We start from the raw sequence: 24,756 nt of genomic DNA on the forward strand, positions 1-24,756 counted from the left end.
GTGGTTTCATGAGTGGCAGCCCATGTTTAGGGCATCTGTACTGCCAAGTGTGTTGGGCTGATGAACTGGTACAAATGTAGAGGGAAAAATGTCAGCTGTCACCACTACCTGTCCTTCTTCCAGTCGACCCTAATGTCTCAGGTAATAAAGAGACATATGTAGATACTATAACACGGCCTGTATGACGTTGCCTGAACTAGAGGTGGATTCACATTATAGGGGAAAAAATGAATATTTTCTGCAACACGTAATTTTCTTTTCAGATTTTGTCTGAGTTTCTTATGGTTTTCTTTAATATTAAATAAGAGGGCACTAGTATTACTGTCACAGCCTACTGTCTCACAGTTATCCCTGTCTGCTATCGGCATGAAGTGCACACCACAATAACGACATATTTCTACAGCAAGGGGGCATGTTCATGTGTTTCAAGCAGGAATATGTGTATTCGTCACACATGTCAACATATCACAGCAGCTACAGAAACAGGTTTACAGGTTGGCTGAGGTTACTCTCTCGCCACACCTTTGCACAACGGGTTAACATATCCCAAACGTTCAGATTGGCCGCATTTTCCAAATAAATGGTATGGCAGCCCACAGCAGGCTGCACTTTGCTGCTTCTGCTGTGTCAATTCTGTGTGAGAGGGTGGCAAGAGATCTAGAGCTGCATGAGAGTAGAATAGCATGAAATATGATACCTAGCAGTCGAACAAAGTGGTCAGAGCTACACTAAGCCGGGGTTCACATTCACACCCGTTCCCACAGTCCACAAAAAAAGAGCTTTTTGCAACTCTATAGAGCTGTCACACTGCGCTCACTCTACACGGCCCGTCCACACAGCGGCGTGCGTTGAAGCTTCAACGCTTCTGCCCATTCACTTTGAATGGGGTGACGTCACGCTTCGCCGAACTGCATTGTGGGAGCAAAGCCTAGCTTTTCTCGCGGTGCTCGCTGCAAAGGTTGAGCAATGTTCAACTTTTTAAGCTTCGACGGAAGCGTCAGCCAATCGAATCATATGCCAGTACAAGCTCTAGCCAATCAAACCGCTGCTTGTGTGTCCGGGGCGAGAGATTCAGGTGATTGGTTGTTGGTCTAGCTTCAGACATGCCCGCCGGCAAGCGACAACGCACGCCGCTGTGTGGACGGGCCGTCACCCCCAAGGGCTGAGAACTGAGTGGGAAACAACAAATAGAGGCAACAAGTCCCGCCACAGTGCTGCTGTTCAGGGAACGCTCCAGACGTGCAGCAAGTGCCATTGTGCTAGGTGTTATTGGAAATAAGTGTATATAATCAGCCTTATACTCATTAATATCTCTTGTCAGCAGTATTATCATTAGCAAAGGCTACAGTGTGTTATTATATAAAAAGAAGAAATGGCTGGCTCTGAAACAAGACATAAGAAAAAAGATGTATAAAAAGAGACAAATCAAACCGAGAAAGAGAAAGGCAGAGAGAAAGCGACAACTTGAAATAAAAAAAAAAGGAATTAAAATGCAGGGTTAAAAGGACATGTCATATTCCAGAGAAGGTGTTATAAAATAGGGCAAGTGAGAGTTTAACCAGAGGCCCATTTCTCAACTTGGCATATGTTCTGCTTTTGTTGAGAGAGAAGCCTGAAATGAAACATTTACACCTCAGGTTTACATTGACAGTTTCCTCTTTCTTTTAAAAGGGACCTTAAAATAAACAAACAAATCCTAACCAAATAAAGAAGGAAAACCGTATCATCAAAATAAAGTCATAATCCTTTGTTTATGAACATCTTTGAAGAAAGCCTCGTCTACCCATGTAACCAACACAAGCGCAGTTCAAAGAGGAAAAGCCCTGCGTTAAACACGGAGTAGGCAAAAGCACACGGCCCCATGTAAATCACAACCTCCTGCTAAGATAACATCCATTTGTTACGCAAAAACCTGAGGCAGTGGGTTCAACGCCCTCTGCAAGCATGAGCATGTCACAGCATCCTGCCTCTGTGGTACTCCTCACCTCTCTGCCCCTGAGCTCCACCCTCATCTGGTGGGGGGGGAAGGCGAGGGGGGAGCGGAACTCTATATCTGAGTGCGACTGAGGTGTGTGGGTTTGGGTGACACACATTTTCATAAGAGCTACTGTAAAAGGAGCAGCTTATCCACACACAACATGAGGAACAAAACCCCAGGCTAAAAGCACACTTAAGCAGTTTGTAGTTTGTTAAACTTCGAGAAATAAAGTTATATGACTTGAAGTAAAACACTCCTTTATGTTTAAGTGGCATAGTCAGTATGTAAGGGTCAGTGTCATTGAATTCGAGTCCTTTCTTTCAGAGGGCAGTTGCTTTAGTGATTAATGTTCTGCTACAATCTATTTCAAGTTCTCCAGAGGGAACATCTTCTGTTTGCACCTGCACTTATAACCTTGAATATAAAAAATAAAATAAAATCATGGGCAATGTGTGTGTCTGTGTGTGTGCGTTCGTGTCGTTTTCTTGATAAGCCATGGTCACAGATGGGAGCCCGGGGGCAGAATCATCGTCATGGTGACCCAGGCTCGAATGGCTCCAAAAAACCCGAGACAAACAAATAATGACGCTAATACAAGATTGGTCAGAGTTAGCCGAGATGAAGCATTTACGTTATCTAACATCAAATCTTACATTTGAGAAGATTTCGGTTACCGACTTTGACAAATGTCTTTGTCATGCTTCAACTTGGTTTATTACTCAACGATACGGAGAGGTGTTTCACAATTCTGTGTGGGTGGTTTGCACTTACTTGTGCATGTGCTCCAGGCCTACGAAGATCATCACACTGTAGGACAGACCACTCTGCACCAGGAAATGAAGGGAATACCTGCAAAGATACATACATTATTGAGTGACCTTATATTCAGCTTTAAACATTTTCTTGTCATTTACTGGGAAACATATTCCTTCTAACACACATGCCCATTCGTCATTCTGTATTACAATCCACATCCTGATTAGGAAGAGGAAACAACAGCATTAAGAAACCGCAGTTACACCCTCAGTCATGTGTGTAACCAGGAATATGTCATCTGGGCAGGAGAGTGACGATCACCATCTCACCATGTTCCTAAATGACTGATTTTAAATGCCATTTTCTGAATGTCTTTCATTTTTTGTAAAGCACTTTGAATTGCCTTGTGTTGAAAAGTGCTATATAACTAAACTCGCCTTGCCTAAATGACTTGCCTTCCAGATGCAAGATTCCATACATCGCACCCTTACAGAGACATGATTGTGTGTGAATTGATCAAAATCCGAGTTATGTTGACCAATCTCTCACCCTGTAAAAACATACACACAGGCATGCACAAGCACACAGTTCAACAGCTACCAGATGGGTCTTTGAAGGGCACAGTGTGTGATGCTACCAACGTCAGGCCCTCCAGGAGGCCAGAGACGCCACACTGTGTTAGCAGTGAGTCAACAAAGATGGTGAGGGCATCAGGGGTTGGCAGGGAACAAGGATCATAAGCGGGGTGAATTAACTGTGCTCAACAAATGAAATAATACAGTATTATCAGATGAAGGTAGAGGAAAAATATCTCTTAAGACGGTATACATTCTGACAGGTTAGCCTGTATCAATTAACATGATCGTTTAGCATGTCTGCAAAAGTTCAATTGAGCTGAGCGCCAGATGACAGAGGAAATGTTTCAACTGTTCTCTCCAGTGACATTCAAACACAAACATGTGCGTCTGACAGAGAGGGAATAGATCCTAAAATAAACTAACACTCTGCAGCATCCTCCAGCGCTACAGCCAGGTGCCCTCTAAGAAAGAACAGAGCGTGTGCAACGAAGGTTTAAAACATTGTGTGTGCGTGTGCGTGTGCGTGTGTGTGTGCGCGTGTGTGCGTGTGTATCTGTGGGTGCATTCAAGCATTCCACACAAGCAAGCTAAACTGGCAGAAGCAGTTTGGGATCCTATAAACAATTAACATCATGTGCACAGCTCTAAGTTACTGTAACCTTGCTCTGCTTGAGAAGTTTATCAAATATTTACATCTGTCTTTTTAAATCGCTCATCTCAACCTCTGCATCATGATATGGGTTTGTATTGTAAAATCAGAACCTGAAGTGAGATGAACACTATAATTCCTGTAATAGGTGTCTAAAATGAGTAGTAGCTTTGAGCACTGCACCAGGCACAGGAAGTACCATATACAACCTTGGTTAAATGTATCTGCGTATAGAGATTTAAAGGAGCTGGTTCTATCTTAATTGATCTGGCACATAAAGCTCTTTGGCAGGCTTTCACAGACACACACTTATTGATTGTTTGGTCCATTTGGACAAGGAAGATGTCCGGATAAATGGCATTTTTCAAGATGAGAAGATTGATCTGACATCAAGTTAGCAAGGCCATCACAAGAGTCCTGTGTACAGAATAATTTCATTTTTGAATTTCATATGTTGTTAATTTAAAATCATACAGGATATGTTGTAATGGGTTTTGTTTTTGTTTGAAAAAGAACACTATGTCCCTTTTCTCTCTCATGCAAAGCAGTTGTTCACAGTGCCCATTCACAGCTCAGCGAGTACAATACAGTCATTTTACTTGTGTTATCTTACTAACTATGTTTCAGTTCTTTATTTGTACACATCTTTCTGCTGTATTGCTATGGTATTGAAGGAATACGCCTACTGTATACCTAATGTTATAATACTGATAACAATGGGGTTAGAGAAATACTCTCTAGCTTTTAGGAAAATAAGCAGCCTAACATTTTGCATTTCACTTCAAGCATTTGAAGTGGATCAAATTCTGATGTCTACTCACATCAGTAAAGGACAAACCTCTTGAATGTTATCAGTTTTGCCTGACACTGTCATGAGACTCTTGAATGGGAAAATACAAAATAGTTTCATCTCTGGTTCAGGAATGAATTTTTACTTTTTACTACATCACCTCTCTCAGCCACAACAAATAACAAGAACCAACCACGGCTCAGTGTCAGTTGCATAATGTACACGAATCGTCTGGCAGCGAGGTGATGATATAACACCCTATCACCCGATGAAAAGGTAACATTTCACCTGGTTAGCATTTTGGCCCATTAGGTTGGCTAATGTTTCTGAGGTTTGCTATCCAATACAAACACACACTCGATGGCCCATTGAGAGGCACTTTGCCAGAGGTACAGAGGGTTGTCTGTTACAGGGCAATAGCTTTATAATTGGATATCTTTTACTGCCCTATCGACCCATTTGCTTGGCGCGGGTGAGAGGAACGAGGACGGGGTCAGGGAGAATAAGGATGGGAAGGGCAGCGAGGGGGCTGGCACAAAAGGGAGGGACGGAGGAGGATGAGGGCAGACATGAAACAAACAAGGAAAAGGGTGTCGGTTGATGACAGAAGAAAGTAACAGCAGACTCAATGGAGTGATTGATCATTTTATTTTTCTATTATAATGAAAGAAGTACTCCTCACATATTAAGAGTATTTTTCCAGACACCTATCCGCTATGACACTATAATAATTCACTATCTGTAAACTAATTGGTAGGTCAATAATAAAACTTAAAACTGTTAGCATACTGCTAACGCTAGCAAGCCCATTCTGAAAGACCAATGGACTTTACTATTCAGTCTCTTCAGATTTGGCCTTTTCTTAAGGGATTAAAGTCACAAAATGTGTTGTGTTTTGCCAAGGGTATTATAATTGCTTTTGCTAAAACATATCAATACACTATAATGGCACCTATGTGTAAAGGAATATCATTTTCATAATCAATGACCTGCCAAAGCTATGAAATTAATAAATTAACTGAATAAATATTTGGCAAAGTCGCTTAATTGATTGTTTCCAAGTGCAGTTGCATTCTAGAAATGTATGGAATCACAAACTAAAGCAGAAGTGGACACGTCATTACACTTACTTATAAAACAATCATTTACATGATATGATATTTCATAAACCAAAACCATGAGCTTAACAACATCCTTCTAAACAATTCAGCAGCATAATCGTGTATTTACAATAGCATGACATGAAAAAGGAAGTGTCAAAAGATAGTGATGAGAAGTAAAGAGCTGATAAACAGCAGAGTGACTCACCAGCCAAAGCAGAAGAGGGCCAAGTAGAAGCCCAGCAGAGTGGCCACCACATGTCTGATGAAAGGACTGGTCTTACTGGGGTGGAGGTAGAGCCGAAACCACAGAGCCATCAGCAGGGCAAACAGCTGACATGCCACAAAGTTAACCTGCACAGAGGGACACAGAAACAGTGTTACAGGTGTATGTAATCAGTATGAATCAGCTAGCCACAGCTATGCCAAATGCTAGCATTGGTGAAACAAACAATAATGTTATCGGAGACAGCAAACCTCACAAGTGACCTCTATATGAGGGACATTACATATGGAGCATTGTGACATTTTTAAAGAGATACATGGGGTATTAGCAGAAATGTGAAACAACAAGGTAAATACCAGATGTCCATCGCTTGGAAGTAGCATTACATGTCTCTTTCACTTTAATTATTCCTGAATGGTCCCCCAAGGTAGCAATGTAATCACTGAGGATTACATTGCTAATTAAAATAGAATTGAAGTGGTTTTCCAGAGAGATCCAGGTTATGATTTTATATAGCAGTTTAGGTATGTAATTAGTCTTGGTAGCTAGCTAATGGCTTACTTCTTTCGCACATCTAAACATTTATTTCTAAAAGTCATTCACTTTTAGAAAGCAACAAATCCCTTATTAAAGTCTCTGCACGTTATCTCTATACTACACTGAACAAAAATATAAACGCAACACTTTTGTTTTTGCTCCCATTTTTCATGAGATGAACTCAAAGATCTAAAACATTTTCTATATACACAAAATACCATTTCTCTCAAATATTGTTATTGCCTTAGGCTGGCCACAATAAAAGGCCACTCTGAAATTCAGAGTGGCCTTTTATTGTGGCCAGCCTAAGGCAATAATCATGCTGTCTAATCAGCATCTTGATATGCCACACCTGTGAGGTAGGATGGATTATCTCGGCAAAGGAGAAGTGCTCACTATCACAGATTTTTTCAGATTTATGAACAATATGAGAGAAATGGTTATTTTGTGTATATAGAAAATGTTTTAGAACTTTGACTTCATCTCATGAAAAATGGGAGCAAAAACAAGTGTGCATTTATATTTTTGTTCAGTGTAAAAATCTAAAGATGTTTTATGTATAAGCAAATGAGACACATTGTTAATCAAAGTATTTTCTCTTTATTCAATTAATGTGTTTTCTAATATAAGAAGCTATGTAGATAATTGTTCAGTAATAGTATGTTGTAGTGTGCCTATACAACTGTGTGATGGGATTGCCAATTGTATAATTTGTATGGTCTTTACTTACATGGGAAGGTTTTCTCCAAAACACTCATATCAATACATTCCTTTTTATTACCACATGTATTACTCTATCTGACAGGTCATAGTAAAGCTGGGTTGAGACCTTGTTTCATCTCCTAATGTCTCCAAATGGCACAGCAAAGAGGCTTTACTCCAGACAATAGTGAGATTGACTGATCCATCGACGGGAGCACAATGAAAACCTCTCTGTTTGATTAACACTGAAGTAGTACAAAAATATTTGTATAACCACTTTTCTTTGACCTCAATGGAAATCATTATGAGTTCAAGGAAATATGTCAAGTAGAATTTATAAGGACTGAGAAAGACTTTATTTATAACACAGAAAATGAGTAGTGACAAACTCAATGCTGGAGAAAGGAAGTAAGGATTCATTTTGAAAACAACTACCGGTACTCCTAACAGCATTCTCCTGTCTTATAGAAAATGATGTTCCAGTGTTATCCATGTTAAAGGATATAAGAAATAAGCACCTTTCCTCAGCATACAGAACATTCGTCCAGCTCTTATCAGTGCTGCCAATAAGATATTTCTACTTTAGGAAACTTCCTAAGTTAAAGGAATATTGGACCTCCTATCCTCCTATCCTAAATCATATGGAGTAAAAGGGAAAGGAGGAGCATATATATTATGTTCTATTGATCTTACTGGATTGTGTTATCCTCTAAATGTGATTACCTTAAGGCTTTTTAAATCACCATCATGAGCAGGGCCTTCCTCTCTCTGTAGACAGTCTGGTTCATTATCGCTCACTCACATCATTAATACACAGTGATGTGTCTGTGACTCAGTGATGTTTGATGTGTCTTCCTTTTAATGATCTATGTGCCTCACATATTAATACCCACATCAACATACTACACATATATTAGGGCTGCTCAATTAATCGTATTTGAATCGCAATTACGATTTTGGCTTGCAACGATTATGAAAACAACATAACCGAAATAAAACGATTATTTAAAAAAAATAATTAATTGGTTCTTCAGTTGAATTATACTTAAAGTTCAGGGTAATCAACTGTTAAAAACATACTGTTCACATTTTTTTTTTTCAATAAATGGATGTTTTCAAAGTAAATGGATAATCGTTTTTAATAATCGTGATATCAATTATTGACCCAAATAATCGAGTTTTGCCATAATCGAGCAGCCCTAACATATATAAGCACAAAGTAAAAGCTTCCAGCTTTATTTCTCTAAGTGAGCTCTCTGCGCCTTTAATCTCCCGTAACAAATTGAAATTACACACACAGACGTAACACACAAGGCCAATATGAGTAATTGCAATGTAATGCAACAGTCTTTCTAGTGCAATGACATCAGCTCACATTTGTGGGACTGTAAGCTCCTTTTTTTAAACATTTCTAAATGACATAGTATTTCAAGGCTAATTAGGGACAAAAGAGCAGCAGGAAACGCATAGGCAAAACACGACTAATAGACTGAATACTGTAAAGGGTGAAATGAACACTCATCCACTATAAACCCTTCATGTTTGTTTGATGTCACGCTTAGTGATGCATGTCTGAAAGCACAATGGCCCGTCCATGTAAATAGGTCATGTTAACACAGATCCGTCTGGCCAGTTTGCAGTGAAAGGATACAGACACCATGAGCACCATCCATTATCTATGGATCCTGCATGATTAATGAGAGAGAGAGAGAGAGAGAGAGAGAGAGAGAGAGAGAGAGAGAGAGAGAGAGAGAGAGAGAGAGAGATGAGAGAGTGAGATGAGAGAGTATGTAGGTCCTTTAGTCTGTATGACTAACAGATGTAGCAACAAATCATCTGCAGCATTAGCCTAAATCACATCAGATGGCATTTGGAAGCGTATATTGGCGGTTTTGTGAACATGAATTCACGGAGCACAAACACAGCACAGGAGCTGGCCTCCTTTGTACGGTTATTATCGTGGCTGGCATTGTTCAATATTTAACAAATAATCCAGCTGGAGTACCTAAATAAAAAAGGCTGAGCATGAACATGGTGCCACAGGAGCTGAATGAAAAGCAAACAAGATCTAAGCTCTCCCCGGCCATTGTTTGCAAACAAGGTGTGTTGCTTTAGCTACAGGCCTTGTTTCCATGGTATCTTAAAGCAAACTACCAGTCATCAGATTGGCAGATATGGAACAAGGGCAAAGAACCCAACTGACACTTGTGTCAATACATGCCAGTGTTTATTCAGACCGGCTGCTATATCCATCATTCAACCATGAATAATATACTGTAGTAAGCAGAAGGTCAAAATGAATCTCCTCCTCATTGTGTAAATAACTAGCGTTTTGCTGACTCACTTTGGGCAACCTCTAGTAAGTAACAAATCTGGAAAATGTGACCCAGGTTCAACTGCAATTGCCTTCCTCCAAAGTGCTACAAAAAGAATATGATGCCCTGGTAATGACACGTCACATCAAATAGACCTCCTCTGGCTTTATTTTCAAACAGCGCTTACACAATACACGCTTTGATTACTTCAAGCTGCTCTCTTAGTAAAAAGGATATTGCTATTTGTTTGAATAAAAAGCTGATTTGCCAACCTCTGCGTCCACACACTTAATGAAAGACTGGCTAATTTGCAACACCAGCAAACACCAAACACTCATATACAGTCACTGATTTATCAATGTCAAATAGTGAGATGGTTATAGGTATCAATCAAGCTTTCCCATGCATATTCATGTGCACACCCCACAGCAAAGAAACACATTAAATCTTAAAGTGGACCTATCATGCTATATTTGAATAATATATTGTAGGGCCATACTTATATAAAACATGTCTGTGAAGTTTTTTTTTCAAAATACCAAACAGATCATGCATTTTAGCCATGCCTCATTTCGCTCTATTTGCTCTATTCCAGCCCTGTTTTTGCAAGGGCTGATTCTGTGAGAAGTCTTCTTTGCTGCTTTTGTGGCAGACTACAGCGCCACTTACAGGCCTGGCATATGTACTACTGCGTCTCCAGCGCTTTCGAGCGGCAATGGCCGTGGCCGTGGCCCAACCCCACATTCCCCTGATAGGTGGAGAGTTGCCCATCAGAGTTCCCGTTAGAATATTTTTTCGCTGGTCAACATGTCCGTTAAAGTTTAAATCTTCCGGACAACATTTGAAAAGTGCCAGTCAAAGGCCTTCTTTTTTATTTATTGAGCTTTAAAACAAATTGATATTAAACTAATTATAGTAGATTAACTATTCAAAAGTGTACAGTAATTTACAATAACACGGGAATAATAAACGGGGCGCTCTCTCCCTCTCCTGACAGCCCGTCAGTATCATCCAGCTCGCGGATCAGTAATGAGTGACCCGACAGTAAAATCTCTCTCTCCCATCAGATTAGACTTCACTCGCGTTTATGTCCATATCGATCAGATCCAGCTAGTTCTAGCTAATGATAGGACTACCTGCAGTGCTTATTAAAAGACACCTCAACAATAAGCGTCGCTATGCAACCGGGTGAGGCCGCAAAGTATAGCGCAGCATTATGCATTTGTTTACATGCCCACCGGAACCCGGAGGTATTACCAACAGATCAACGCACAATCAACCCATACAGGACATCTCTTTCTCCACAAGTGTTAGACATTAGAATTGACTCTTCTTGTCTGTCACATACTCTTTTGTCCGTCACATAAGTGGCGCAAGTTGCGCAACTGATGCAACTGATTGCGCTAAACGGAAATTATTTTGACCGGACACTTTGACCAGAGAGATTTAGATTTGCCGGTCTTCAGCATATTTTACCGGTCATAGTCCGGTAATTACCGGCTAACGGGAACTCTGTTGCCCATATAGGCGGAGCACCCCTTTTCTGACTTCAGAAAAATTCAAATCTGTATCAGCTCCGTTGCAGCCCCGTTTTTAGAGATTTGGGTATGGAGGAAAAGAGAGAGGGTTGTGTTTTCTGACACTTGGTGAGTTCCCTGACACACCGGGGACACATATTCATGTGTAAAAGACGTACAAAAGTGCATTTTGCATGATAGGTCCCCTTTAACAAATCTAATATAGCTTGTTTTGTTTTTTTAAATAAAAAAAGAGCTTGTAAAGTTTGAACTCAAAGACCTCTAACGTCTGCCTTGGCAGTAAGAGAGTGCATATTCAGCCCCTCCCTGGATATCAGTGCACGCTTTGTAAGGAAGGAATTTCGTGTGGGAGAGTGGAAGAGCGTGTAAGAGAAACTGTATTGTTTAGGCAGATTTCAGCCGTGGGTGAAAACTTGAAAACTGAATGTGTGGCAAAAGCTCAGACACAGCAATTTATCTATTAAGAATTGTATGTTCTTAAGCTATTAGTGTAAAGAACAAGTTGACTATTTTACAGTTTCAACATTTTGATTATGAAGTATAAATAATTACTTTGATAAGTAAAATAATTTAAAAACAAAACAGCAGGTAGATTTATGAAAAACATGTTGAATGGTTTGATGACTGTTGACTCCCAACATGTAAGTAGCCAATCTCTGTTTGAACATAAGATAAGAGGAGATAAGCAAGCTTTTCAAAGAGTCAGCTTTGGTGTGTTTGAGATGAATGGAAATAATACTGACAGACTGTGAAAAAGCACACTTTTGATTGTATTTTGCCCTGAGAAATGTGATGATTAATAAAATGGCAAACAACTTTAAAGAGTACTAGAGCATCTTTTTTTTCTAGATCACTACAAAACAGTTTTTTTCATTGTGCATGTAAACATATGTATAGCTAAAGGTACTTACACATGTTTTTGAATGGATTTAAATTAACTAGACCCACCAAATGCTGTGATATGGACACACAGACATTGGAAATGAATGCCATTGGTTGCGACTTCAATTGTCAAAGTAAACACACCGGTTACTTTGGCCTGAGCAGCAGTTATATAATGAGACCACATGCTAGTCCACTCGCTACATTCCACTCACAGATGTGATTTTAAACTGTGTGAACTGACAACATAGCATCCCGGCTGTGACTGGTCCAACATCAAGGATGCCTTTCACATAAATGCAAAGACTTGTGATATTTCAAGACTCATAGGTGTTAGCTTTTTCATAATGAAAGTTGTAGTAATTTAAGATAATGCACTGCATGACAAAAAACAATAAGATCTGAAACTGTCATCGGTGTTGGGATGGTAGTTTACTGAATAAACATTTGGCAATATACGCCCTCCAGTGCCAGGGTGCGTTGTTTATTCATTCATATTACATGGATCTTCCCTTCCATTATTGATTAACTCTGAAGTCAACTTCACCCTTGGGTACAGCGCTGCTTTTTTTTAAACGTTTAAAAGGAATCTTAGGCCGAAACATCTGCGCTGGAGAACAGTTTGTACAATTTTAGCGAACCACAGAAAAGAGCTACATTTTGGATAAATGCACTGCAGCAAAACCATTTACTTGTCACTGGCCAAAAACTAAATAGTTTAGGAATAAATGAAGGGTGTGAGGACAACATAGTAATACATTTTATGTGGGACGATGGTTCAAGTTACAAAACTATTCAGTTAGCGAACTAAGGCTTGACAAAACAAAGGTTGCACGGTTAAGATTTGGTAACCAGCCGGTCTGACTCTGTCAAAGTTTGCTTGGCAGAGGATAGAGAATGATTCTTTTCACCCAAGTTAACAACCCCCACTGGCCCAATAGTAACTCCAAGAGCTCAAATAAACCTCTCCAAAAAGGCTTAGCGAGGACACACCCTTTAGCTACAATAAGAGCTCTTTCCTCCCATCCTCTTCTGCATGATTGCTTTATCTTCCAGATGATATTGTCTTCGCAAATCAATCCTATATCATTACAGTGAGTATGGAGGAAGTGAGACAGACAACATGCAGATGTTTTGATGGGTGGCAGGCGCTAGGCAGCGATTAGCGCTTAAGGACAATAAGCTGTCAGGCAGTTCCTCCTGGCAGCTGTGGCACAGGGCTCAGCTCAGCTTTAAGAAACTACATTATAGACTGACACACAAACTGGCAGAGGGGAAGGAGATGCTGAAAAGGAGGGAGGAAGTCACTGTGGATGCGGTGGAAGGCAGAGATAAGCAAGCTTCCTGAAGCTTATTGTTGACGGAAATACAGTTTGCATTTCTCTGTGTGTGTGGGTATGCGGAGGAGTAACATGAAGGCCCTCAGGGCAAGAGGCGTGCCCATGTTAATTTTATTATCACACAACTTTCCCATTCATTCATTTTCTTTCTCTTATTTCAAATACCACTCCCATTGTATTCTTCTATATATGTTTGTATGAAATTAGCACCAAGAGAAGGGCTTAAGCTACAACGTTTAAAGGAACTTTTTCAACTTATGTTCCTGATCGTGTCTAAAGCTAATTTATGTCACGCTGGAGCGCAGCTGCAGCAAGGTTGTGAAGAAAAAGGAAGTGAGTGATGGCGCAGGCGGGAACAGATGGATGACGAGTCATGTTTCCTCTGGGCATAGCTTCATCTTTCCTTTTCCATAAAAATAAGAATAAGACTGTCAGCTCTGCTCTGTGAGGCTATGTAGGCACAGCTGTGCTTTGAGCTAAATGCTAACATCAGCATCATAACGCTGCTCACAGTGTAATGCTAACACGCGTGCTCAGCAGGTTTAATGTTATCCATGTTCACCATCTTAAAGTTAAGTACAGTTTACAGTATCAGCATGCCAGCTTTTGTTTATTAGAATGCTAACATTTGCGAATTAGCAATAAACACAGATCAGTGCAGTACAACTCAGGCTGATGGCATAGTCTATATTATGATGCTAAATGATGCATGCAAACATTGAAAACATAGCAGATAGTACTGCAAACTAGGGATGGGAATTTGAAAGCAAATGTATATTCCAATATTCGACCCCCCAAAAAACGGTTAACCGATTAACCAAAATGTACATATCCTATAATTTTTTTTTTTAAATGTGGAAAAAAATGGTACAAAAATAAAATAAAATAAAAATTTCGAATTTTTAAAAATAAATAGATACATGTTCAAATAAGTATAGAAACCAAGTCGAATTTGTCACATTTATTGAACTGGTGATCACAGTTTGAACAGTTGACAGCTATAGGCCTACAGCACGGGTGCCCAACCAGTCGATCACGATCGACCGGTCGATCGCGGGGAGATTCCCAGTCGATCGCGAGATGTGTCTAAAAATAGATCAACAATGTTCTGTTTTATCGTTAATGACTTTTAACATAATCTTCCTGTGCCAGAATAATGCACTTGAACACATTAAAGCTTTGTGATTGGCCGACGTGACCCCATGTGTCGGGGCGTGGTTGGTGGGCAGTGAGCAGTGCACTAGTTCGCTGAAGTTGTCCGTGTAAACGGGAGTGACAGTCTTGACGCACAAGACCAAAATATATAATTTTCATTCCGAGTGGGAGGATGATTATTTTTGAATCTATTCCAATTGAAAGTCCATCTGTCTCATCTGCAATGCGAGCGTGGCTTTATCGAAGAAGGGTAATTTAGGAGCGGCATTTCAAAACAGTGCACAAACGCTACGAGACGGAATTCCCTCCTAATTCTGCCCTACGCTCCAAAAGGGGAGGGGCCTGAAAGGACAGCTAAATGCACAGCAGTCCATTTCCACCAGGCCCAACAACAAGAGCAAGGCTGCTGCCATAGCATCTTATCGTGTCAGTCACGTTCTTGCGAAACACATGAAGTCTTTTAAAGATGGCGAAGTTTTGTAAGAAGCATTCCTGGAGGCTGCGACGCGCTTTTTAGGGACAGTAAAAATAACAAGCATTTCAACAGGTTTTTGATATAATAAAAACTCAAGTTGGATACCGTTATTAATCAGCTGTAAGTTTTAGTTTGTTTGAACTTATTCATTATAATTATTGTAAAATGGTATAAGAATGCAAACATTAAGATCTGTTCCGTTTAAATTGATTATAGTCTATTATCAATTCAGGTTAAGAAACTAGTGTTGCTTGCATCCTATTTTAAAGGCATTTCTTTTGATATTCTACTAAAATGCAACAAAAAAAGGGGTTGATTCTATTAATTTTGTCTTTTTTATTGCACTTTGGCAGCAGATTCCTGTGTAGCTTCAGATCTGAGTTGTCTTATTAGTAAGCCTAATTTATACTTTTGTAGCAACACTATTTTTATATAATGGCAAAGAAAGGGTTCAGAGTATTTTCTCCAACTATCAACAACACTGTTGTGTAACTTCAGTTAAATACTTGTGTGTAAATTAGAAAGAGGTAAGATAAAGGATCTGCAGTATTTTATGAAGTATTAATCGTACAGAGGTCAGTTTTATACAAGTAGAAGTGTGTATTTACCTGGCTGTCAGTAATGATCTCTATTTGGACTGGTAGATCTCGGCAGACTGGCAACTTTAGAAGTAGCTCTCGGTTCAAAAAAGGTTGGGCACCCCTGGCCTACAGCTTTCATGCTTAAAAACATAACTTGGTTTTCTGCAAAAAATTACAATAAAAAATATTCATAACTCATATTCTCATTTCGAATATTCGATTCATCATTCCCATCCCTACTGCAAGTGCAAACCATCCAATAGTTGTCACAATATTTCATTCGCAAACAAAATTGTAAAGTCACTATGATAACTCATCTGGATAGAATGACAATTCTCTCAATCCAGCAAATGGATGTCAATATAGTTTACTATACGTTTACTGGGACCTCTGATTTTCTGGTGGCCCTCAATCAAAAGTCAGGGGCTATTTTATGACGATCCCTCCAATATTTAAGTGATTTTTAAGTCTGGAACATAATGGAAGTCCAACTGAATGGCCAACAGACCGACACTGCAATACAAAAAACTATGCTGCTCGTGTGGCTACAAATCTTAACCTTAATTCAACTCATTGTTAAACACAAAGAGTATCAACGTTTTGCAGCATTCATGTGGAACTCTAATGTATGTAAGGCCTATAAAGACAACTCAAATAGTTATCCAATCGTCTGAAAGGGGTCATGTCATACACATCAGAGGATCCTCATCTAATCAGACTAACATGCATGACACTTTCTAACCTTTAGTTGTCTGTGTATGATCATAGGGAGTGAGAACATTCTGTGCATCAGGATCCCATGGGACGCTAGGACAGATAAATACCTCAGTAAAACCGGCGTGTCTGACCTGTTCTCTGTCATTCTGAACACTTTCCCATGGGAGAGGGAATTGACACCTTCATAGGAACACACCCATACAACCACAGGATTAGGTATGATTCTTTTACACATATAATACTTCTCTCCTTCCCACTGTGCCTGCATGTTTAGCACCCAGAGACTAAATCTGTTCCTTTTTGCATAGAGCAGTATGTGGCTCCTCATCCAAGCCTTACTCACAGGCAACTGGTGGGAGCCTGTCTGTGCATGTGTGCCTGGCTGCATCTGTTTGTGTGTGTCTGCCCAAAGTGGGAGATAAATGGAGACGGTCATTAGCAGAAAACCCTTTTTTCCATGTCATTAAGTCACTACCTCTCCTTCCCCTCCCACTCCCCAGGCACAGGCCATGTGACGCTTCAGGCCATGTGACGCTTCAGGCCTGTTCTGCACAGTCTCATTTAATTTCCATCAGCTGTGGTCCACAATGACTCATGCAGATTCAATGCGCTGCTGCGAAAGTCGGGGGAGGGAGGGAGTAGAAGTCTTGAAGTTAATCTCAACTCGTGTCAAGGTCTGTATTCGACTCAAAAAGTGGCTGTATATCACACCCACCCACCCACCCCCACACACACCCACACCCACACCCACACACCACACCCACACACACACACACACACACACACACACACACACACACACACACACACACACACACACACACACACACACACACACACACACACACACACACACACACACACACACACACACAAATCACGAGCCTCTCTGCTGAATAGAACAAGGCTAAATATGTGGTTGTGTTGATGCTAGACATCATGGGAAAATGGCACACAGATAAGGCAGCTCAAAGGAATGCACTAATACACAACACACACACTCAGAGTGGTAAAGCCTGCAGTGTGGCACCCTCCTTTCTGAGCTGATCCACAGACCCCAGTCTGGCTCTACGGTCAGGCAGGCTATTAATAGCCAAACAATCAGCCATTCCCCACAAGGTAGCAGCAGCACTGGGCCAGAACCACACTCACAATATGTGTCTGTCTTCTTTCTTCAAACGCAGACTCAAGCACAGATCACAGGGCTGCTTTTCGTAAGAAATGTCAATGTTGTTAACACTGCTGTGACTGTGGCTTTATGTACCCAAGGATAAAGAACATTTTCTTCATAATAAGCCAATATTCTGTGCAGAGCTAGCCTTTCTGATTTGTTCAACTCATAGCAAACACCTGCCAGCTACACACAGCATTTAAAAAGGCATCATTACAGAGACACACAAGCAGAGAGAAGAATATGTTTTAGAAATAGCCTACACTTTGTCCAAAGGAAAGATGCAGTCTGGTTAGCAATGACAAGGTGTTTCGCAGCAGACAAACACATACATTGATTGAATACCTGCTGATTGATTATGTCTTCTCTGAGATGTTTTTATTCCAAACGTCTCCTCCACAGTGCTGAATAATGTGAAGGCATACACATATAAGCATGGAGCATTGTTTCATAGCTAGCTTCCTTTGATATGCACATAACTCTTCGCAAACAACTGCAGCGGTACAGCCATTTGATTTATAATATGTCTTACTTGAACAGAGATACACAGAAAAAGAGATACTTTTTCAATAACTCTTAGGAGATTTGGAGCCAACCCAGATTTGCCAGTGGATACAGCTTGTGTTTTCTTGGGTTTCAGACATCCGTGAAAAAGAATAACAGCATACGTCTATGAAAGTGTGAAATAGGGTCACTGGATACTGAAGGCTGCAGGTCTCGTGTATCCTGGAAATGTGCCCAGCTAGATCAGTATACTGTATATTAGAAATCACCAACTGCCCATGTCTTTCCTTACCAATACTTTTGTGCTGTTATTTAACAGGTTATATAAAAGAAAGAAATCCAAGCAGAGGGTTAAACAAGCCACACATAATAGATCCCAGCATGCTGCATGAAGTTGATGATTGTAAATGTAGATGGAGAATGAGTTAATGATCAAGTCATGTATTTCTAGTTTAGAGGAGAGAGTTGTCTTTATTATTGTTGTTCTCCATGTTTAACATTAGTGGGAAGCTGGTTTGGGAATATGTTTTACATGTTGACACCAAAAGGTTTAAATGTGTTCTGTGCTCACAAACAATAGACCAGAAGAAACACCAGTAAACTAAAACAATAAGTTATATGGTGCGACTCAGATTCATAAGTAAGGGCAAAAATGACAATCCATTATTTCTGGCCAAGCATGCAGGTTGAAGAATGCTAGGGGGAAGAAGCCAAACTGCCACTTTCAACTTCTTACGTAAGAACAGAAATCAATCCTGACAGAACAATTTGTCCGGTCCATGCTTGTGATTTTGTGGTCTAACCATAGAGGCAAGATCTCCCAAAAATATATATATAAATATAAAGCATCATGTAATGAATACAAAGCCCCCATGGGAATTATTATAATGTATTCAATTCCATCCAGAAGAGCTTGATGGATTTAGCAGAGCTGCCTTTTTTTGTAAAGCAGGACATTAGTACCCAAACAACGGCCTGTTTGTACCCGTTAGAGACATCTTGCAAGTCATGACACACATGAAAAACAATATCGGAAAACATCAGGTCCTCTAACTACAAACATGCCATTTCCCGCTGAAAGCACTCATTCTTCTAACTAAAGGTCAGCATTACCAGAGTGTTACTAAAGGTGTTTTATCTGCTCATTAGCGCAGTTTAAATCAGTGACTTTGTAACAATAGCGTGTGTTTCGAGGGGAAAAGGCATTGATTCAAGAGAAGAAACTGAGAATATTCCCAGCATTGGCAAACACAACCTCGATGAAAAGAGAAAGCAGTCAGTTGCTATGATACAGCACAGAATATGCAAAAGGACTCAATGGTGTGCTAAGAGTGGAGAGACAACTTTTAAACACCACGTCTTTACAACTGACTTCACACTCTTGCAAGAATCTGCAGTCAAGTACACAGTGGTAAGTGTTGATCTCAAGTAAAGTGTGCAGGCTTTATAAAGACACCGTATAAAGTGTACACTCAGAATCCTGTACTTAAAATCTTTGTATAACGCTCAAATACCAGAACTGAGCAGAGCACTAAAGAAAGGATTTGATGTAATGTTACAAAAGACTTGAAATGCTATTGTGACATAAGCATGCTAACTAGCCATTAGCTGGCTGGGTGAATGTCCTGTGGTTTTTCCTTCTATGGTCCTGCTCGAACATGTCAAGACTGACCGCATCAACTTCCCTGAAAGCCACTGGAAGATGTTTCGTCTGAAGCCGTATCTCATTTTATTAGTGGGCTTTACAGCAGGGAGAAGAAGTTAACGACATACAGTATAGTTTTACAAGACGCCGTTTGTTCATTCATGTACGATACGTTTTTGATCTCTCTTGTTATTTCCCACCTTGCAAGAGAGAACGCGTGGCTTAGTAATACTGACACAACTTTAGCGAGTCGTTACTTCATTGCATTCACTTTCGATATCTAAAATAGCAGCAGAACTCAGAAGCACTGAAGTAGCAGGCCTGCACAGATTGGAACTAGAAACGGATTGAAACAAACAAAAATCATATATGATGTTTGTACAGCCTTGTACTTTTAAAGATCTCAAAATGAATATATATAGAGAATCTATGTAAAACATTAAATTGAATGATATCCCCCTTTAAGTATGGATTATACTTTAGTGGCACAGGTGACCAGGTTCAAGGGAATCAATGGCAGAAGGCCCTGGGGACTAAACATTGTGAATCAATTCCGCGTTTAGCGGTTGAACTTTTCAGATGACAATGCAACTTGTAGTAATGGATGATCAATAATAGATTGATTATGTATTGGAGCGTAGTGCCACTGAGAATTACGGTGACAGGGGCTTGGTTACTGTGTCAGAGCGTATCTGTCCCCGTTAAGGTGAATCAGCCTTTACCGACGTACCTCAATGGTGACAGTGCAAAGTCACATTACTAAATATGTGCTCTCATTTATATTGGATGCCTCTCTTTCATCCTATTGGACCCCTGACCAAGCACAGTGAATACACCAGAAAGGAAACAGCTGTTTCACATAAGAGCTTTGCAGGGAATTTATAGACAGCTGGCTGGCATGAAATTGAACATAAAAGCTAACACATTCCATTTCAAAATGCTTAACTGCTATCACAGTGAACTACACACCTATGAACTGGGATAGCCAGATCATATCAAGAGGCAAATCTTCAAGGCTGGGCTTGCTTGTAAGCATTTATCTACAACATCAGATGTTGCTCGGCTTGTAATTTCATACCACTCAAATGTTTCCCTGAAAACAATGTTCTTTGTGCAGAGTCGCAGACTATGTGACGTTCCATGCAAACATTAAACTGGTATTATAAGCCGACTAAGAGCGCAGGCCTTTTTTGGCACAGAAACCGAATCCACCCTCATAACACCACACCATTACCAACAGAACCAATGAGTGAGTAAGCTGAGTCATGTGGACGCAGAGCACTTGAGAGAGAGGAGGACTGACAGATGCACAGATTTCCCTGCCTACATTTATCTATAGTCTGGCAGCCACCCTATATGTTTAGTTTGATCGAAGCCATGCAGGAGATACAGAATCCAATATTGTTTTACATAATGCTAATAACTTAACCCTAATAACTTAACCCAGGCCTCCTTTGACATGTTATTGATGCTTTTAGTATAATAGCTTTGCAATACCATGACTGCTTTCACTGCTTGCAGGAAATGAAGCCGCACCCATAACAAGGACATGCTGCGTGTCGAGAGGAAAGCAGAGCTTCCAGTTTTGGTTCCAGGAGCAAAACATCTCCTTAAAAATGTACATTGACATATGATATAACAATAACAGCTAAAGCTCCAGACTATGAATAGGGGTGTGACAACATTTAGATAATTATTGGGATATTTGCTATCCAATTGTGATGAATATTTACTATACTATGATGGATGTTACAGTGAGTATGATCAAATACAGATCCCCCTTTTCTGATTGCATCGAAAAGTAGACTTTTTTACTCAGATTTGAATGCTTATGGACATTTCTTATACTATTAAGGTTTTCCCATAATTAGTTTTATAACAATTGCAATCCATCCCCTTGTTACAGTATCACAATATAATGCAGTCTTTATGAAATATAAACATGGACAATAAAATAAAGCTTTGTAAATAAAATATTTAAAAAGATCAGAAGGGGTCACTCAAGCAAACATCTACTGTAATATTGTGTAATGAACCATAATCATTTCATTAGGAAAATGTATCTTTATCCCACAAAATGATTACGTCAGCTATTTGTGCTGGATAAACATGTTGATTGGCCTTCTGACAGCAACACTGACTCTTCTTCCACGCTCAATTGGTCTCTTTCTGTGGATTAACTGCCACACAGTCAAGCCTCATTAAACACATGACCATAAAGTCAAAGCCACTTTTATGAAGGCCTGCCTGTGAGTAACCATTTCTGTTTTGCTCTTGTCTACCACCCAGTAATGTTAACAACATAGCAAAGTCTTTTCATGTTCCCCAGGAGGAATCACACACGCTTGTGTTGATTGTGCACCATAAAAATGGCAGCAGCCAGGAGCACTCCATCAGAGAGGGCTGAGGGGAAAGAAATCAATTGGAGGGATATGACTCCCAGGAGAGGGACAATTAAAGACAATTGGGAGGTAGAAGAACTCTGATGAGACCACAGTAAAACCAGCGGTCCCAAGCCAGGGGCTCTGGGGACTCAGCGAGCAGCAGGGGACCTTAAAGCAGAGAAGACAAGTTGGGATTCTTCAGGCAAAGCACCATAAATCCGTACCACTATTTTAATACATCCACATATTAAAGGAATGGTTAACATTAGCACAAATGGGATACAATTGCTTTACAAAGAACAAGAGATTTAAAGGTCACCTATTGTTCAAAATCCACTTGTTCATGTCTTGTATACATAAACATGTGTCTAGGGATGTCCCGATCACCTTTTTTTGCTCCCGATTCGATTCCGATCATTTGATTTTGACAATCTGCCGATACCGATTTTTCCCGATCCGATCTTTATGCAATGCATTAAGAGAGAAAAAGGTAACCGATAACGGCTGGTCATCCAACGCGATGAATTCAGCTATCTTGGCTGTTGTTTTTTTGACCTTTTCACTGTTCTGGGGCAGTTTCTCTTTCCTTTTGAAAGTCTCTGAAAGTGTCGGTTGTTTCAGTGCCGTTACCTGAGTGGCCGCTGTGTACTCGCCGTGTTGTTGTTGGTGTTTGTTTCTCAGGTGGCGTATTAGATTGGTCGTGTTGAACGTAGCTCTGTTCTTTCCAACACGCGGAACCTCCGCCTTGCAATCATTGCATCTGGCTGTTACACTGCCTTCGCTTTCAATTTTATAATACTTCCAAACTCCTGACATTTTCTCTGTCCCGACTCCCGAGTCACCAGCTGAACGTAGCCTCTCGTTAGCTTACTGCTACTATTAGACACTGCGCCCACTCTTTGAGAGAAATAAGCAACCAGGTCTATGAAAACAAGCCCAAAAGAAGCAACACACACATGATGTTGTGTAATTTTTAACCAAAACTAAGGCCTCAGGGTGACTTTAAGACATGAACATGGTCAAAAAAAAAAAATCCCGATCCCCGATTTTTTTCTCCCGATTCCGATCTTTTGAAAATCACGTGATCGGCTCCGATCCCCGATCACGTGATCGGATCGGGACATCTCTACATGTGTCCCCTCTGTGTAAAGACATTCTGAACGTTTCAGGAAAAAAGATTCTCTCTTTTTCTCCTGATCCATTTATATAGAAACCGGTCTGAAAATGAGCTGATCAGATTGTGGCCTCTTTATGATGTCATAACGATGTTTTGGCTTTTGTGACCATTAGCCAATCAGCAACCAAGGTAACCCCCACCCACCTTATCACCTGAATCTCCTCCTAGAGCACCATTGTGTTCTTTGTAACCAGATATCTCTCAGAGGGGCGTCGGGAGGGGCTCCTTATTTTCATCTAAAGTAACAGACTTTTGAAACAGAGGGGTTTATGGGATGCTACAAGGCACGATCTGTTGTGTATATATATCCGAGACCTATAATATATTGATGAAAAACAGTATAATAGGGCACCTTTAAGCATCCTGATCTTTACAGTAAGGGCGATTTTGGCCATACATGTTTTTTCTACTTCAGTTCAACTTGTTTTAACCGACCCATTTGGTATGTTACAGTGTGAGACGTGTGTCGCTGATAGCAGGGATAAAGTCAAACCCTCTGCACTGTGTGGGCTCCGAGGCCTACAGTACAATAGCCTGGCAGAAATGTAACAGCAGCAACAAAAGGGGGCTTGTTATCGTGATAAAAGATGTGGCCGTTGACTGTGACAAACTGAGAGCTAATATGTCACATAAACAGCCTTTTGTGACCACAGGAGGACACACGGTAGCACCGCCAGCTAGTACCTTGAAGCAACAATGTCTGACTGCATATTCCTCAATAGAGGTGATGCGGTTTTGATATAAAATAGCAAAGCTGTAATGATTATAATCTTTATTTTGTCATTTAATCATGGAAAACAAGTAAAGCAATGTGTCAGCCACTGGACATAAACACATTACACTACAGTACCACTGTAGTGTACTATTCCTGTCGACAATAATCAGCTGACACAAGGTCATTGTTGAAAGTAAAAATATTGACTGATCCAAAAAGTTAATATTTACCAAAAATATGTTAAAGAAAGAGGTTTTAAGGTAAAAAGTATTATGGTTAGCTTGTTGGTTGTAGATTGTCTAGCACACACATTAGGGAAAGTACACTTTTCCATACTGCGATGCAATTAGAAAGATTCAAACCACCTTTACCAAGAGCGCGCAGTACAGTAAACAAGACATCCAGTGTGCCATCTCAATAGACAATATCGAAGGGCGTGTATCAGTCACTCAAAGACAATGAGGAGCTCCCACATTCAAACAGCCAGTTGTTAAGGTCCATTGTGTGTATGTGTGAAAAAGCCAATGGAAGGATTCATCAGGAGCCCAGATGCTGCATATTGAAACAGCTGCAGCTGTGGAAGGGAATAACAGCTGACGCTACAACCTACAGAGTGACAACTGTCCTTTCTCAGAGAAAACATTTAAAGATCAATAATAAACTAATTGCTAAATGTCTTTTGGGACCAATTTGAACTAACTACCCAGGTTTCTGGTATGAGGTCTTGTGTTTCAGAGGGTCTTGAATAATAACAACACAATGTTTCAGGACTAGACATGAGGCTGCAGGAGTCAACTGGTTTCAAATAATTAAGTCTGAAACTCAGCAACGAGCCTCATGA

The 24,756-nt window shown here is 40.3% G+C and overlaps 1 protein-coding gene across 1 annotated transcript in view; it reads right to left on the reverse strand.

The window, feature by feature from the left end:
* Positions 1–24,756, reverse strand: part of mboat2a (membrane bound O-acyltransferase domain containing 2a) — a 41,143-nt gene that overhangs the window by 10,815 nt on the left and 5,572 nt on the right. Inside the window, exons 2-3 of the mRNA XM_034111377.2 lie at positions 6,060–6,205; positions 2,750–2,827 (exon numbers count right to left, since the gene is read on the reverse strand). Of these exons, the coding sequence (XP_033967268.1) occupies positions 2,750–2,827; positions 6,060–6,205 (224 nt within the window). The remainder of the gene's footprint in view (positions 1–2,749; positions 2,828–6,059; positions 6,206–24,756) is intronic.

The sequence above is a fragment of the Pseudochaenichthys georgianus genome, chromosome 22 (genome assembly GCF_902827115.2).
Source record: "Pseudochaenichthys georgianus chromosome 22, fPseGeo1.2, whole genome shotgun sequence".
NCBI lineage: Eukaryota > Metazoa > Chordata > Actinopteri > Perciformes > Channichthyidae > Pseudochaenichthys > Pseudochaenichthys georgianus.